At 46.4% G+C, this 17,878-nt stretch overlaps 2 protein-coding genes across 5 annotated transcripts in view; one reads left to right on the top strand and one right to left on the bottom strand.

Moving 5' to 3' along the window:
- TDRD9 (tudor domain containing 9) overlaps nucleotides 1–13,002 on the bottom strand; it is a 104,935-nt gene extending 91,933 nt beyond the window's left edge. The window contains exon 1 of one of the 4 annotated variants that reach the window (XM_081289637.1): nucleotides 11,319–13,002. Coding sequence is in view for 2 of the 4 variants with exons in the window: in XM_081289636.1 (XP_081145762.1) it covers nucleotides 5,336–5,556 (221 nt within the window). In the remaining 2 variants the exon portion in view is untranslated. Of the gene's footprint in view, nucleotides 1–5,335; nucleotides 6,871–11,318 lie in introns of those variants that run through there. The other 3 variants (XM_081289638.1, XM_081289636.1, XM_081289635.1) reach the window with 3 other exon arrangements.
- A 45-nt stretch (nucleotides 13,003–13,047) lies between these two features.
- On the top strand, nucleotides 13,048–16,772 carry ATP5MJ (ATP synthase membrane subunit j). The gene is made up of 4 exons (XM_081289640.1): nucleotides 13,048–13,192; nucleotides 15,071–15,194; nucleotides 15,902–15,925; nucleotides 16,598–16,772. Exons 2-4 carry the CDS (start codon nucleotides 15,071–15,073, stop codon nucleotides 16,630–16,632), a joined length of 183 nt encoding a protein of 60 aa, XP_081145766.1. The 5' UTR covers nucleotides 13,048–13,192; the 3' UTR covers nucleotides 16,633–16,772.
- Nucleotides 16,773–17,878: the final 1,106 nt, after the last annotated feature.

The following is a 17,878-nucleotide window of genomic DNA, read 5'->3' as shown; positions in this document are numbered from 1 at the left end:
GGATGTAAAGCAAGCCACTGTCTCCTGGGGGGGGGTCTCACTCCCTGGTTTTCCTGACCCTCCCCTTAGCTCCTGCCCAGTCTTCTTTGCTCATTCCATCACAACCTCTGAACACCAAGCACCATGGCATGGGCTGTGGACCTCTTCTCACTCTACACCCACCCACCAGGATCTAGCACCTGCAGTCTGAGTGGTCTCACCCCACTAAGCCCAAAGCCCTAACCTTCAGATGTCTTAATTCCAATCATACTTGACTCAACCTAGACTGTCTGCATTAACTGCCAACAGGCATTTCAAAGACAAACTTCTGGTATAGCCCCCCACTCCCATACAGAGCAGATCCTCCTGCAGTTTTGCCCTCCTCATTGATAGCAACACCTTCCAGTTGCTCAGCCAGAAATCTTCTTGCCACCTACAACACTTCCCCACTCACATCCTGTATCTGGCCCAGCTACAAGGTCCTCACCTCTATCTTAAGAGCATATCCCCAGTTCAACCATGCTTACCACCCCTGACTACCTTTCTGGTCCAACCCACCATCCTATGTCTTGCCTGAACGATGTACTAGTCAGTGTCCTCCAGAGAACCAGAACAGGACATCTGTACAGAGAGATTTACTTTTAAGGAATTAGCTCACACCATCATAGAGGTGCAAGTCCAAAATCTGTTGGGCAGACTGGAGACCCAGGAAGAGCTGCAGCCCACATCTCATGTACCAGTTCATGTGATGACAGAATTTCTTCTTGCTGAAGTGAAGCCAGTCTTTGATGTATGCAGGACTTCAAAAAATTGGAGAAGGCCCACTCAGATCATGTAGGGTAATCTGCTTTACTCAAAGTCCACCAATTCAAATGTTAATCCAAAACACACCTTCACTGAAATCCATAGCAGTGTTTGACCATGTGTCAAGACACTGTGACTCTGCCATGGTGACAAACAAATTAGCCATCACAGATAATATCCACAGACTCCTTCCTGATCTTATTTCTACCCACTTAAATCATGCAGCAGTGATCCTGGTGCAGCCATAAGTCAAACCATAGTACAGCTCCACTCAAAACCCCAAGTCTCCCCCAGTGGCTCCCAGCTCCCACAGATGAAGCAACAAAGTACTCACTATGATTTAAGAGACAACACATAATCTCTGTTACCTCTCTGGCCTCATCTTTTACCTCCCTTTCAATATACTCTAGCTGCACATAATACACACAGGATACTCCAGTGTTTTTTTAATCAATAGGGAATATTGTTTACCTAATAAACCATCTGTTAGTCAAAAGATCTGTTTTTGATCTAAAAAAACATGGACTTTGTGGTGTGTTAGTCAGCTATCCAATGCTATAACAAAATACTTGGGGTAATTAACTTATAAAAAGAAAAGGTTTATTTTGACTCATTGTTTTGCAGGTTTGAGTTCATGATCAATCGGCCCCATCATGGCATCATATCATGACAGTAGCACATGGCAGGGCAAAACCACTCACCTCATGACCAAGAAGCAAAAAAGAAATGGAGAGGGAGGGATTGGAATCCCATTACCCCATGCAAGGGCATGCCCCCAATGACCCGAGGACCTTCCAATAGGCTCCACCTCTCAAAGATTCTACCACCTCTAAAGCACCACCTTAGGAACCCAGCCTTTAACACATGGGCCTCTGGGAGATTTTTAAGATCCAAACTACAACAGTGAGTAAATAGAACACAGGAATTCTTGGAAGTTAACAGAGGTACACATTAACATCTGTGTGAGGCCAAAATACCAAAAGGCAATAAGGCAAAAAGAAAAAAAGCAATATACTTTGGAGTCAAAGATATGTATTCTACAATGTATGCAGACTGGTTGAGGTCAGTTTCTCAACTTCTCTGATGTTTGACTCCCTCAAAGAGTGAGACTTCTATCTGTGGGAAGGACTGCAACCTGGTACAATGTCCAACACAGCAGGCATTCAGCTTTCGGTAAAACAAAAAGAGGAAAAATGCGGAAGTAATCTGGGTGAAAGCTCTCTTCAGGGAAGCCTCTGGGTCAGAGCACAGTTTTAAGATGTTGAGTCAAAGGCACAACAGTGAGAATTATTCAAGAATGTCATGGACTAGGAGTTAATGTAAGCCTTGAAGACAGAGGAGGTTCCAACTCAGAAGGCACAAAGCAGCACTGGGCATAAGAGCCACAGCTGAGGGCAGACAGAGCAACAGCCCTGGAGAAGAATGCTCAAAATGCCCTGCACAGCCTCCAGGGTTTCCTTTCTCATAAGCCAAGGAAAGTAAGGACAACAGGGCATAATCCACAATCAAAACAAGTAAGCTCCAGCACCACACAAAGAAGAAAGGGGGAGCCCCGTGGCTGAGGGAAGCATGATTTGCAAACTACTCACCCTCACACACACACTGCACCAAGCCCTGTGAGCCCAGCACGCCAACCTCCCATGGCAGGAAAGCAAGCAATGTTTTACCCACTGAAAATAAACTTAAACTGTAGCCCTTTCTTCACCACCCACACATATCCCTCCCAGAGCAGTTCTCTGAACTACCTGAGATACAGTCAGGTTCACTATTTCAATGCTGGTGGCCACTGCTCATTATACTGATTTACCAACATTCTCACAGACAGGACGCCAGTCACTCGCTGCAAACAACCACTAAGTGACTAGCCCACACACAGTACTGTGGGACAGCCCCAGCTTGTGAAAGCCACCTTCCCATGTCAAATATTTTCTAACTGAAGCCCAAATTGCAGCCAGAACTCTCCTTTACTGGAAAGACATAGTTCAACTAACATTTGAACCGCACTATGGGCCAGGCTTCCTGAGTCAACTCACCCAAAATCTGCAACCCAGCTCTACCACTGTGTTGGTTTCCTAACTGCAATGGTGCTCCAACAAAAGATCCCAAGTTTAGCAGTTTAAAACAACAGAGACTGGGCTGGGTGTGCTCAGCGATAAAGCACTCGCCTAGCACACGTGAGGCACTGGTTTCGATCCTCAGCACCACATAAAAAAACTAAATAAACAAAATAAAGGTATAAAAAAGAAAACAGACTAACCTCACAAGTCCAGTCAAATTCACCTGGGCCCTCTGCTTAGGGTCTCGTAGGCCAAAATCAAGGGTTTGCAAGACTGCCTTCCCTACTGACAGCTCACTCAGGTTGTCAGTCAAAATCAGTTCCATGCAACTGTAGGACTAAGGTACTCATTTCCTTACTGGAAATGGTTTTCATAAAAAAAGAATCTGGCCATGTTTCAAATCTTTCAAACCTCTAACTTCAGTCACAGAAAATTCTCTGCTTTTAAGGGCTCATGTGTTTTTTGTTTGTTTGTTGTTTTTTGTGTGTGTATTGCTGGGGATTGTGCAAGTGAGGCAGGTACTCTACCAACTGAGCTATGTCCCCAGCCCTAAGTGCTCATGTGATTATATTGTGCTCATTCAGGTAATCTAAGTAATCTCCCTTTTGCCATGTAACATTACATATTCAGAGGGTATAGCATACATCTTTGGGGGTCATTCTGCCCATTATGACCATTTGCTACATGAAGTTGGGCAAGTTACTCTGCTACCCAAGTCTATTTCATCCTCTATAAAATCATAATAGGTGATTAATGATAATGCCAAACAATTGTTATGATGATTAACTAATGTAGCTGCATTTAGTTGAGTGTCTACTACATGATAGAAACTCTGGCATTGGATATACATGTTTAAAGCCCAGAAAGGTACTTACAGAGGAATATCATCTCAGCTAGCACTACTGAGAAAGATGTTTGTCGATGACTAAGTACAAAAGTTAAAACATTTATGACCATTTTATAAATTAATTTTACACATTAAATTTAATAGAATAAAATGGGGCTTTTGTCTTCCCATTTTATTGCTCTGAAAATTCATTTTGATTGATTTTTATAAACTTTTTAGTCCATGAAGAACTGGATTATTTATTTATTCTACAGTCCTTGGGATTGAAACCCCAGGGCTTCATTTGCCAGGATCTACCACTGAGCTATACCCTCAGTCCCAAGAACTGTAAATTTTTTAAAATGGTCCTTAATAGTTAAAATGACATTTAAATATGTATTTTTAGTTTCTGACAAAGTCAATAATAACTTAATAATTTAATTGTTACTTCAAGCAATTAGTTTCACCAGTTTTTTGAGTAGAGAAGGATCATTCACCACAGTCATTCAAGAAAAGAGAGTACAAACAGCAGCCACTTCTAAGCTGCACAAGGGGTCACTTTGTCCCTGCCATGGCTCTAAGAAAACAATTACCAAAGATCCCAAGATTGCATTTGAAAGGACCCTACAAAAGGCTTGAAGCAACACACAAGAACTTGACCCATAGTCTGGGCCTAACCATCAAATCAGATGTAACCTGCCAACAAGAATAACTTTATCCAAAAAAAAAAAAAAAAAAAAAAACACTTCCAACTTCAAAGGTGCTAAACTTGGGGTGCAGCAGAGTAACGGAGATTCCCCGCACTCAGCTAGGGGAACTTCTCAGGCTGTTTTTATTAAAGACACCATATCTAGGTCTCCTCTGAATCAAAGAGACTATCCTCCTGCCTTGTTTCCAACAAATTCACGTGAAGCGAATAACTTACAGTAGCTCTTAAGCCAAAGAATCCTGAGAGGAGGGTTAACAAAACTGAACGAAGATCCAGCATTCACAAACCCTTGGTATTTACCCAAATGAACATGTCCACAGAAAAACCTGCATAGAATCTTTACGAACTGCTCAAACTTGGAAGCAGCCAATCTTCAGCAGGTGAATGTGGTACATCCCATGGAGGACCCATCAGTGCTAAAAAGGGGAAAGCCACCGGGCCGAGAGCAGGCTGGAAGGTCAAGCGCAGGAGGCTAAGTGAAAGGAGGCAGGGCGAAAGGGGGCACACGGCTGCTGGCCACCGCAGGGCGTTCTGCAAAGGAAACCAGGGAAGCAGAAAAAAAGACCAGCGCGCAGGGCTGGGGGGGGGGGAACCCAGGCAGCGCGATTTCTAGGCAATAAAACTGCCCCCGGGACGGCAGCGCACCCGTCGTCATACGCTAGTCGCAGGCCACGGAGCGCAAGGCACCAAGCGCGACCCCTAATGTACGCCACGGACCCCAGGTGACCGCGAAGTGTCTGGCGGGTTCCCCAACCGCAGCCGATGCCGGTGCACGTGCAGTCACGTGGGCGCTGGGAAGGGGGACACATGAGCACTTCGCGACGTTTCTGGAAACCCACAGCAGGTTCTGAGGGCAGAGCCCGTCGGTAAAGCAGAAACGCCGGCAACGCTCCGGAGGCGCTGTCTGTGCACAGGCAGCTCCTGAGGGCTTAGCGGCCTGCCCCGCTCCCCGCGCCCTACCTCCCGAGGGCCCCGGCCAGAGGGGCCGGGGCCGGGGCCGGGGCCGGAGCCGGGGCCGGGGCCGAGGGGCCAGCGCTGGGGGCCACGTCCTTGCGCTGAGCCTCATCCCTGCCCGCCTCGGCTGGGAGGGCGGGGGGCGAGCCCAGCAGCTCCACATTGGTCACGGCCTTGCCAATGGTGAACCAGTCGTTGATCTGGTCGACCGTGAGTTTGCGCAGCATAGTGGAAGCCGGCGTCGCGCCTCCTCAACCGCCTGCCGAGCGCGGGAACAGCCAGAGGCAGGAACTCCCTGCGCAGCGCCGCCGGCGTTCCGGAAGCCCCGCCCACCCGCAGCCCTCCAATCAGAGCGCGCGGCGGGAGAGCGGGGCCGCGCCCTCGGCCTCGTGCTGCCCGCCACGCCCGGCCGTGTGCGGCGTGTCGGGAGCCGCTGCCCGCGGGTCTGGCGCGAGGCCCCTGAGTGCAGGGCGGGTGGCCTTGAGATTCGGCCCTTGGGAGCTGGACCGCAAGCGCGCAGGGACTTTGCCCCTGGCTGCTGGGCTCAGGCCTCCGCACACCCATTTTGGGGAGAGGGACAAAGAGGGGGTCGGGGAAGGTTTCGTGAAGAAAGGACGCCTCGGCTAGGCCTTGAAGGGTAAGCAGTGAAGGAGGTCTCAGGCAGGACACGGGGGCCGTTTCGCACGGCGCCCAGTGCGGGCGAGGTGGGCCTCGCCCAGACCCATCCCAGAAGGTCCCCGGTATATGAGCTTCCTGGCCGAGCAAAGTGGCCCTGGACGTTGGCCCGGGGCGCAGTCAGGTGCAGTTGCGTACTCGTGGACACCTGCGGGCGTCCGGTAGACTAAAATCGACGTGTGGGCACGGTACTGGAGAGCGGGGAGGGGACGGAAAGCGAAGGAACGCAAAGCGCACCAGCGGAAGTCAGGCCCTCCGTCCGACTCACGGCCCTTCTCCTGGTAGAATTCCCCACTTGGTTACTTTTGCAGTAACCTGCTGCTTGCTGCCTGTCTTTGTGTCCTTTCTTCAACTCTGCTCAGCTGAGACAAGCAATGGGATTTATCCTCGTCCTTACTAAACCTGAGTCTCGGGTGGCAGTGTCCTGACATAGCTGGACAAAACAGGGGTGGGCCAGATGTTACCCCCGTAGAGCAGCCAAAATGGTCCAGCCTGGCTCCAGGAAGTGGGGTGGAGGGCCGCTGGCGCAGGCTGGGTCCTGCTCCGAGTTACTGCCTGATATAGATCAGCAGGTCCAGGCTGTGCCTACCTCTGAGTTGCCCTGTATCATATAGAACGGTTTGCCATGAGTTTCTCCATTTCTTGAGTACAAGTGCCAAGGTGGAATGACTAAACCTTGTTTCTACACCGCCATCTGCCCAGCACAACCATAAGGCACAGATTTTAACTTATTTATACCAATAAAACATGACCACCTGGAAACCATATCAAATTAAATCAGAAGCACATGGACACCTGGGCATAATCAAATCATCAGAAAGACCAGACACAAACTTACCAATCACACCAGATGTAAACACCCTGCCCCCATTTAAGACCCTTAAAAGGAGGTATCTCAAACTGGCATGGCAGCACACTGACACATCACCTGGTCACCTGTCAAGAGCCTTGCCCAGGAAAATCACCACAGTGACAAACTTCCAATTCTGCCCAGGCTTTAGCTCATCACTGTTCCTCCTGCCTGTGGCACATATCCCACCACGAGCTTACTTAGAACTGCCTGCCATCAGGACAGTTCTGCCCCTTGACACCTTCCAGACTTGGTTTTTTAGTGAAGGCGGTCCTACATCCGATGTCAGACAGGGTCACAATGTGGGGGATGCTGCAGCAGGGCTGCACCATCTGGAAACCAAAACCATCAGGAATGTTAAGTGTTTTGTTTATGATACTCATGATATGGATAACAGGGCATATATCAATCAATAATAAAAGTACATATTGCCTGAGATTGCAGGAAAATTCCCAGAATGAGACTAAGGATACGATGGAGACATGCCAGGAGGTGCATTTCAGTATCTCTCAGGATACAAATAGTGTTATTCCCCAAGCCTAAGCAACAAGAAATACTTATCCCATGGTTAACAATTTACACTACCCCCCCAACCCCATCCTAAAGCCTCAACCTGTACAACATCTAGCTACAGAAAAACAATTGCTGTGCCAACAATAAGGACCACCGTATGTAGCTTATGTTATCCTCCTTGAGGACAAGAGGTTAATAAAAATACATTCCCTCCACTAACACATTCTCCTTTGCCTTACACAGAAATTTATGATGAAAGTGGAAAACACATAGTTAATATAAATGACAAATGGGTTGAGGTATAAAGCCTGCCCTTCTGTTAAAGATTACAAGACATAAGAATAGATGTGCTTTGACCAAGGATCAAGAAAATTCTGTAAGAAAGCAGTCAAATAGGTTATATGAAAAAAGGAAATTACCTTGGAAATTAAAAATAAAATAATGTAAAATTAACAGATATATTTTAGAGGCACTTCAGAGTAGTGGGTTTTTTTAAGTAATAACTTTAACTACTTTAAGTGTGTTTTACTGGGATTTTAGTTTAGAAGAAAGCTTACCAATAATCATAAGTATGCTTTAAAGGTTAGGGCTGGGGTTGTAGCTCAGTGGTAGAGCACTTGCCTCACAAGCGTGAGACCCTGGCTGGGTTCAATCCTCGGCATCACATAAAAATAAATAAAAATGAAGATATTGTGTTCATCTACAATTGTAAAAATATTTTTAAAAAATAAAAGTTAATGAAATAATTATTGGTATGCTTTAAAATTTAAAGTAAATAATAGGTCAGGAGTCATGTAGTCTAGTTGCGCCGCCTAGCACCTAGTGATTGAGGTGAAAACGTAAATGCTTAATCATGATTGGCTAAGGTTATAGAAAAATATTTTGAACAATATACTCAATATCTTAGGTAATTGGTGTATGTCAAAAAGATTGTAACTCTGAAAATTATGTAAATCAAAGAAGTTTTGGCTTTGAAGTTATCCATTAACTATCTGAAAAAACACCTGTAAAAAAGGTATGAAGGGCTGGGATTGTGGCTCAGTGGTAGAGCGCTCGCCTAGCTACAGGCAGGACCCGGATTCGATCCTCAGCACCACATAAAAATAAAGGCATTGTGTTGTGTCCATCTACCTAAAAAATAAATATTTTAAAAAAGGTATGAAAATAAAGGCCCCTCTAGGGGCAGCAGATTTCTTCTGGAGACTGCTCGTAACTTGCAACCTGTTGTCCCATCTCTTCTTCTTTCGCTGACACCACTCCTCCTTCAGGACCCTTGGACTCCCCCGCTGGGCTGGACCCCAGCAGTTTTTAATCCCTTGATGGCCACCTGCGGTGACTTGTACTTTTATCTCTGCCTTTGCTCTTAGTGCAGCCCCTTGGCCATCTTAAACTTTCTTCACCTTTTTGTAACTCACACATATTATGTGAAGTGTGACATGGGACTTGAGTATTATGGATATTAGTAATTAAGATCAGAATGGGATAAAAGAACTTGTGATTGCTTCGGTCATGATACCAAGTGAAACCATGTGTAACTGGTGAATTAAAGTCTCTGAAAATGATGTAGTTTATGAATTTATTCTTATTTATTAAGTTCAGACACATTGTAGAAAGATAAAAATGTGTCCAGTCTATATGGATGCCATGGCTCACTCCAACGCACCTTGAGAAATACCCTCAAAGATGGGACGGGATGAAAACCCCAGCAAACGTATACAAAGGAAGACAACAGAAAGAACTGCCCACTACCATCACATCCTCAGTGCCCAGTGCAGAGGCTGGTATGTGGGCTCTCAGGAAAGAGCCACATGTATGAATATGTAAGGGACATGCAGATGGCATGGGTCACTACTGTGAAGCCCAGTTGTACACTGGAAAATGTCCCAAAGTGAGGCAAATAAGAAGTCAGCCTGCAAACCGTGCAGACAGAAGCCAGGCTAGGCAGAGTGGAGCGCCTAGTGTCTCAAAACATGAACCTGCTTCCTCCCAAGCCAGGAGTCCTTGCTCCAAGTCCCAGTCCTGCCACTAACTTATGTTACAATTTTGGGGTCTCATATTCTGACCATGTGACTGGTGATTGGATTGTAAATACCTGTCCCTAGGAGTTTGACTAGACTTGAAAAGTAAACACCCCTGTGCCAGGCTTTCAAGGCCAAAGATTCAAACACTTTTCCAAATACTGAGGTCTCTCAAAATTACCTCCCAACATACAAAGCCATTGAGGCTCAGTAGGTCATTCAACACTGATTGGAAAATATTACAACTCATGCTTCATATAAAAGCTAAGACACAACTCCAAATTTCAATAAATACATCAAAAGCACATCAAGCAATTCCAGAACTCGCTGACATTTGTACCCCTGGTGTGTTGCTCTTCCAACATGTTATCCTTTGTCCACGTCACAAAGTGTTTTTAAGTGGAAGGTGATTTGGTTTTGATTTTTATTGTTTTTTGGTACCAGATATTGAATCCAGGGGCACTTAACCACTGAACCACATCCCCAGCCCTCTTTATTTTTTATTTTAAGATCGGGTCTTGCTAAGTTGCTGAGGCTGACTTTGAACTCTCTATCATCCTGCTTCAGCCTCCCTGTGATTGAAAAACCAGACTTGATTATAAAATGAAATTTTAAGAACATTATGATGGGGCTGGGGATGTGGCTCAAACGGTAGCGTGCTCACCTGGCATGCGCAGGGCGCTGGGTTCAATCCTCAGCACCACATAAAAATAAAATAAAGATGTTGTGTCCACCGACAACTAAAAAATAAATATTAAAAAATTCTCTCAAAAAAAAAAACCTTATGATGAAAAAACAATGCCTGAAGAAACGGTTAATTCCCTTCCCCTTCTGTCAACCTTTCTTCAGAAAACCTAATTAACCATGAGTCCCTACCCATTGGATTGTAAATACCTGTCCCTAGGAGTTTGACTAGACTTGAAAAGTAAACACCCCTGTGCCAGGCTTTCAAGGCCAGAGATTCAACTGATGAGTGTGAACAGAATCTTCTCTTCTGTAACTTTCTAAACTCTAGGAGCTACATCATTTAATTGCTAGGTCAATTAATTGCTGTCTAAACTATAACCTCATAGGCTTAGTTCTTAGAAATATAGCTCTTAGGAAGGTAAACTCAAGTCATCTTGAGTTGCTGCTGACTGTGATAAAAACTACTTAAAAATAACACTGGCAAGTGTTTTACTGCCTTTGTTCTGCACATGTGAACTACTTATTGTAAATCCCTGTGCATTGTCTTTGGTCACATAGGCCAAGAATTCAAACCCACCAATGTCATAATGGTTAAGAAATGATGTCAAATTTCCTATAAAAGCCCCATGTAACCTCAGCTCAGGGACCAGAACTTCAGAGCACTAGCTCATCTAAGTCCACCGAGTTCTCCAATCCTCCCAATGGTGCTTGGTCTCTTGCTGAGCGTGATTTCCAAAACATCCCCAGCTGCTGGGTTTAAGGCGGGCTATAAGGTGCTCTTCTGAAGAGAGTTCTTTTCACACAAACATTTTCTGGGAGGCACCTTTATCCTCTTTGCTACTATTTCATAAGGACACTGTCTTGATGCTTTTTTCAGTTTGGAATCTGCTTCTAGTTTCCTAACTAAACATTCTGTGTGGTCCTAAAATAGGGATTTAGTATAAAGAAAGAAAGAAACAGAGACGGGGGGGGGGGGGGGGGGGGTGTCAGAATCTTAAGGAAAACACTCTCAAGCTTGAAATGAAGAATCAAGCCACTGAGATGGCAGAAAACACAGTTGTAGACCTTGGCCCATACCCTTGTAAATGAAGGCAATATGCAAGCACAGGAAAACTGGCTGCTCCAACCTAGATCCACCACTAGTCCAGCCCCTGATACTCCCATTCTATAAACATTGGACACCCAGCCCAAGTCAGGACTTCTCACTCTGGAGACAGCCCATATTCCCCCTTAAATGGGTACCTACTTTCCTAAATAAATCTCTGTGTGCCTTTGTCTGGCTCATGCTGAAATTCTTTTCCATCGGGTATGCCAAGAACCCCTCTGGTCCCGAGTTAAGTTCTCCTCCTCCTCTGGGAACTCCTAGGACCCTTCTCCAGAGACATCTCTTTACCCTAGACAGTCCCAGATTCCTCCATGTGATTCAGTGGTTCTGGGTTGCTCCCCACTCACTTGGCCCAGCTCATCTTGCATTCCTGGCCAATGTTCAGAGTTAAAGGGGACAGCTTGACATCAGGCAGTTCTTAATAGGCTTGTAGACCTTTAGGCCACAGCACATGGAAAGATTGCTGAAGGCCTCTGGGCTTTGATATTTAAGGGAGGCTTGGCAAATTCACTGAGCAGAGTGAACTTCTGTCCTAAAGGGAAAACCAACAGCTGAAAGCATTTACAAATGCTATTGATGCCATTAAGTGGCCCTCTCAAAAAGCCAGAGAAACTGTGCTTGAGGCACTGTGTGTCTTCTCTGACCTTCTAGCCACAAAACACAGCATTAGATCCTTCAAACAAATGTGCTGGGGTGACCCTTTCCTTAAACATTTTGGGTTTTTTGAAGTGTTTTTCTTAGGATTTTGGATTTGAAACTAGCCATTAAAAACCTATTGATCTGGTGGGCAGGGTGGCACAGACCTGTAATCCCAGCGGCTCGGGAGGCTGAGGCAGGAGGATGGCAAGTTCAAAGCCAGCCTCAGCAAAAGCAAGGCGCTTGCAACTCAGTGAGACCCTGTCTCCAAATAAAATACAAAATAGGGCTGGGAACGGGGCTCGGTGGTCACTGTCCCTGGGTTCAATCGCCAGTACCCCTCCCCCCAAATAAATAGCTTATTGATCTCAAGTCTAGCTTGAAGTCCAACAGTTTTGTCTTGAAAGACCTTACAATGATGCCAATTTTTTTCTAAACGCTGTCCTTGTCTTTGTAAGGTCCTTGCTTAGCATCTGGATGGCCGTCTTAAGTGACAGTCACCATTTTAAGAAAAATTTCGCTTTCCGGCCAAGAGGCTCTGAGAAAGGCTCACCAGTCCTCATACCAAGCCTACCCTTAAGGACGCACTGGGACCGCATGTTCGGGGACCCGCGCGCTCCAAAGCCCGGCCTGCCCCGAACAGTCCCCACCGCGCCCTGTCGTCGGCTCTGGTCTCGCCCGTCTTTTCGCTCGCCCGGCTCTTTTCGCTCCGGTTTTCTCGGTCCTTCCGGGTCTAAGACATGCTTTCTGGCCGGGCGCAGTGGTACTAGCCAGCAAGCCCAGCCCTAGGGCGCCTGAGGCCGACGGCTCCCACGCTCAAGGCCAGCCTCCGCTCAGGCCCGGCCGCTTGGCCCGAGGCCGGGGTCGCCCGCTGACGGCGCCCCTCTCCCAGTCAGGTCAAGAGGCCGGGCCGCGGCTCAGCGGTAGGGCGCCGGCCTAGCCCGCGTGAGGCGCTGGGTTCCATCCTCAGCACGGGGCATAAACAAGGAAAATAAAGGTTAACTGACGACTAAAAACAAGGGTCCCTTTCTTCCAGGTTAGCAAGCCGTCTGGTTTGTCCAGAACCTCCCTGATTCAGCATTACAAGGCCTCCGAAGATCCGGACGTTTGGTCACGGGATAGGACACGCGGACACAACCCGGGCGCCCTGCTTCCCGTGGTGCGGCGCCTGGCCTCCGTGCCCCTCCTCCTGGCCGGCAGGACCCGCGCGGCCACCGGGGGCGCTGTGGGACACGGGAGCGATCGGACAGGCGCTCTGGCCTCGGGCGCCGCCGCTCCTTCCGCCTTCCCGGCGGGCCGCGCGCGGCGCCTGCGCACTCGGTGACCTTTGCGGGTGGGCTTCGCGGTGTGGAGCGGCTTGAGCTATTGGTTCTGGCGAGGTGAGAGCTGGTCCCCGCCGGCCGCAGAGCTCGCAACGCGGGGAGTGGAGAGGCGGCGGGTCGGAGGTCCAGGGGTTAGGGGCGGGATCGGGGCGAGGGACAACACGGGCCCGCTGACCTTGGGTCAGCCCCTTCTGCTCGCCCGCTACTTCTCCGGTCCCGAGGCCTCGCGGCGACACGGGTGCCGGGGGTTGGCCCTCAGACTGCGAGGGGGGCTCCGGGGTCGGGCCCCAGACTGCGAACGACTGGGGTTGGCTTCCGGATTGTGAGAGGGCCAGCCTTCAGAAGCGCGCCTCTGCCGGAGTCGATTTCCACAGTGGAGAGCAGGAAGCCGGGAGATTGAGGGGTGCCGGCCTAACGTTCTGGCCCTGATTTGTCGTGAATCCAGGCCCGCTTACCTGCTGTGCGATCTTGGCCATCTGACAAGGACCTGCTTTGTAGGGGTGGGTTGTAGGTGCAGGAAGTAAGTCCCTCAAACACTGAGTAAATGCTGTTAAACTTAGGGAACAGCCTAGAGGAAAAACTAGGCTTTACTTTGGCCTCCAAGGTGCTAGAGACCAGGCCGTCTTTTATCCTGTAGCTCAGCCACAGCGTTTTAGAAAACAAGCACTTAGTATGCAGTACCAGACACTGTAAGCACTTGGCATGCAGTGACTCACTTCAGGGTCAAAACGGCCCCCCCTTGAAGAGGTTACTGTTTATTCCTGTTGTACAGATGAGAAAACTGAGGCAGTATAAGTAACTATTAAGTGACAGCCAGGATCTGAATCTGGGCGGTCACTTGGCCTTCTTCCTTCCCACTCCTCCCAGCTATTCAAGTTTATTCTGACCTGGGGTGTCTTGGCACATCAGTGCCTCTGCTGAGAACACTTCTCCTTGGTATCCTGGCTCTTTTTTGTTTCTCAGCTCCCAAACAGTGGCACCTAGCATGTGCTCAGTACATATTTGCTGAGTAGGTAATGGCTGTGCAATACAGGTTTCCATAATTTGAGGGCAGCCATTGACCTTTGAATAGGTTGGGCTTTTGGAGAATCTGATGTTACAGAACTGATGGGGAGCTGAGAAATATGGAAAACCACAGCACTGGAAGATGAGAATCCTGTACGTGCCAGGTAGCAGTGCGGTATGTGAGGAGCAGGGGCAGGGCAAGACAAGATTTCAGCTGCCTCCAAGGGAGAGGTTCCAAGTGAGATGATAAGATCTAGTCGTTCCTGACAACCACTGCAATGATCCTCCTTTAATAGGCCAGATGTTACAGTGCCTCTTAAGATGAACACCAGGGCATCTAGTTTAGGGTCTCTGTAAATTGCAAAAGTAATCAAAAGCATTACTTAGATCTGCACAAAGCTAACTGTAGGTTCAGAATTTTGTGGCTTTCCCAATCAAATTCAGTAATTATTTAAACAATATTTTTTAAATAAATAAGTTCTGTCATATTTGGACCTCTAGCTAGTCAAAGTATGTACAGGCCCAGGTGTTAGTTTCATAAGGAAGTCACCATACCCTGACCCGTTCTTTTCAGCTTTGAATGCCGGCCATTCTCAACATGATGATGAAGCCAGTCTTTCCACTTAAAAGTCAGAAGAGTGGAATGTGACTTTGAGCATAGCATTAATGGAAGATTGGCTTGGGTATGGGCAACATGGTGGCAGAGTGCTGGAATGGGGGGAATGAGAGGTGACTGAGTGCCAAGTGACTTGCACTGTGGAGAGAAGGTGCTCACATGGGGGGACTAAACTAGGTCAAGAACAAGAGCAACTCCCTGTCAGGTGGTTGTGGGAGATGGAGTCAGACGTAATGAATAAATGAAGATTATCTTTTATGTGTTAGAGTTAGAGCAATAGTCACCTTAGTGTTTATCACTGTGTTCATTTTCAGATGCTTCAAACCATTATTAAAAACTACTGGGTCCCCTTGAAGCCCTACTATACCCAGGTTTACCAAGAGATTTGGGTAGGAATGGGGTTAATGAGCTTCATTGTTTATAAAATCAGGAGTGCTGGTAAGTTTACTTATGTTTGATTTATTTGAGGTCAGGAAGAAAAATGTTTTTGGAAAGAATCACAATTCATTTATCAAGGAACTATGGCTCTTAACCATAGCATAAGATGGCTCAAGCCACAGAACCGCTATGGCAGTGTGAATCAGCTATGAAGAGGTTGTGGGAACAGTGGGGGAACTTGAGCAACTCCTTGATATTGATAAATTGTGCATTGTCCTGGGTATTACCAATACATAGGAGATGTTCTTCATCTTCAGTGATGCAGGCTGAAGTATTGTGGGTATCATGCCCTGGTGTGCAGTACTTTATCATACCTTCTCAGTGGTTCTATTGGACATTTATTCACAATCAAATTTGGAGGGGAGAAATAACCATTTGGTTCTTAGTGGAGCAGAGATGAGGCCTAGCCACATATTGTTGAGCCATTGATTAAGAAGAGGAAGGAAAGAAGGCAAGACTGCAGTTGAGAGTGTGGTGGGGAGTGAGGAAGCCTACTCTTCACTGTCCGTAGATCTTCTTTGGTAGAAACTTTACGACTTCTTGGCTGTGGGATACTATAGTAACTCTGCTATTGTCTGAAAGCTTCCTGGAATGCTTTACCTAAGCTATGAAGCATTCAGCCAAATGTTGCTTTTGATAAATGAATCAATTATAAGCATTTTTGGAAAGTATTGATGTAACCCATTTTTTTCTGCCTTTTATTTTAGATAAAAGAAGTAAAGCTTTGAAAGGTAAGGGTTTGCTTCTTAAAGTGGTTGGGAAATGAAAAACACCATTATGTTCTAAACTAAATTTGATTCATGGTTCAGTTAAGTAAGATACAATGGAAATACTTCAGAACATGAAGTTTGCTATGCCTACTGAAAAGGAGAAATCTAAATTTCTACTTTTTATAATCTGAATGGTTAAAAAAAAATTATTCATTTTGTCAGTAAAACTTCCAGGAATAATAGGAAAAGAAGTAATCAGAGGTAGCTGATGCCACCAGCTGGGAAGCACAAGTTACTGTGTGAGCATGCTACCCTGTGAACGTCCTGATGGTGTGTTTTGAAAGAAAGCACCTAACAAATGTATGCCCTTGTATTAGATATTTGTTTCCGTAGTGGCCGTCAAACTGTAGTCATTTGAGTTACACAAACCCTGCACTGGTCCCATGAGCTTTGGGGATGAGGTATTTCTCTACCCCTCTCACCTTTGCCTGTGCAGGTAAGCTGCTACAACAGGCATCATTTACAGGAGCTTTTAAACCCATTGGGCATTCCATGTAGAAAGAATTCCCTGTGCTTTTTCATAGAATTGAAAATTGTCATTTATATTTTCTGACTTGTTGATGCTTAATAAATGACATTCTGCTGCTGCTTTCCTTCCTAAATTGAATCTATATTATGCATCTCTTTCAAAAGGTTCAAGTCCTGCACCTGCTCATGGTCATCATTAGCCAGCTTGCTTGAGTACAGAATCGTCAGCCTGTAAATCTAAGCAGGCTTTGTTAAATGGGAACACGGAATGTCGCCATACCCTTATATAAATACCACGTTCTACATGGCACGAATAAATGATCTGTGAGATGCACCACTACCATGCCAGTACTGCTTTGTGTGTTTCCCCCAAGTAGAGCCTTTGCAGTGCAGCAGGGGCCCTCACCCAGCCCGCCCTCCTGAGGAAACCTGAGAATGAGGAGTAAGTCTCCACTGCCACAGGGGTTGGTGATCAGAGTCTAGGCATTAACTTGAATTCTAATACTTAATAAATATTTGTTAAACAAATCAGCCTCTGTTTTCACACTGGGGAGATGGAGATATTAATTATGTAAATTCCAATAGAATTATTATGAAGATCAATAAGGGAAAGGAACACATTACTTAAATTGTGAACTGCTTTAGAAAAAAATAGCATTAGACCACATGGTAGGCAAAATTAGAAGCTCTGGAAGAAAATTTTATCAGAAATTAATGGAGGCAAAGTGAATAATATAAAACAATTGATGCTTCCTCTAGTTGGATTAGTATCAAATGAGTAGTGCATACTTATCTCCATCTAAATAAGGCAGTTGCCAAAGCCCCTAGAATCACATGCAGAAAAGATTGTAAAGCGGTAAGCCTGGGGGTGGGAGTAAGTCCAATTTGAGATCAGGTCTTTGCAAGTTAATACAAGTCCAGTAGTGAAATAGAAGTGATGACCCAGTGCTGGTCTCAGAAGCCTTCCTTTCTGATGCCAGAGACTTCCTATTTGTCATCTATGTCTCCAGCAGTTGGCATGGGGCCTGGCCCATGACAGGTCCCCCACAGATGACTGCCATTTACTGTGGATCTGAGCCTCACTTTGTTCTTTTTTAAGATGGGCATAAACCTGCCTTGTGTTCCTCACTGCCCCTCAGGGATGCCTTCCTAAAAACCTTAGCATCATATTCGGTGGCTCAGTTCTGATGCAGGAGTCTGATCTTCTGTTACTTCTTTTCTGTTCAGCCTTGACAATAACTTGGTACAGCACATATCTGAGAAATGGCTAATTGGCACTAGCCCTTTTCAAGCTGGGATGTGCACTGGAATCCCTTGAAAGTCAGGCACAGACTGGGGGACTCCACATTTTTTATCCCACTGGTCTGGAAAAGAGCCTGACAATTTTTATTTCTAACAAGTTCCAAGGACATGCTGGTGCCCACTACTAGGTTTTGGAGATTGCCC

The sequence above is a fragment of the Spermophilus citellus genome, assembly GCF_964194105.1.
Source record: "Spermophilus citellus genome assembly, chromosome: 4".
Classification (NCBI taxonomy): Eukaryota; Metazoa; Chordata; class Mammalia; order Rodentia; family Sciuridae; genus Spermophilus; species Spermophilus citellus.
This window is presented reverse-complemented; position numbering and strand designations above follow the sequence as displayed.

What these genes read in the sequence shown, in the direction of transcription:
- ATP5MJ (XM_081289640.1), top strand. Translation starts at nt 15,071, where the DNA reads ATGCTTCAAACCATTATTAAAAACTACTGGGTCCCCTTGAAGCCCTAC. An exon ending in TTATAAAATCAGGAGTGCTG is followed by an intron (nt 15,195 to 15,901) that starts GTAAGTTTACTT and finishes CTTTTATTTTAG; the next exon opens with ATAAAAGAAGTAAAGCTTTG. An exon ending in AAGAAGTAAAGCTTTGAAAG is followed by an intron (nt 15,926 to 16,597) that starts GTAAGGGTTTGC and finishes CTCTTTCAAAAG; the next exon opens with GTTCAAGTCCTGCACCTGCT.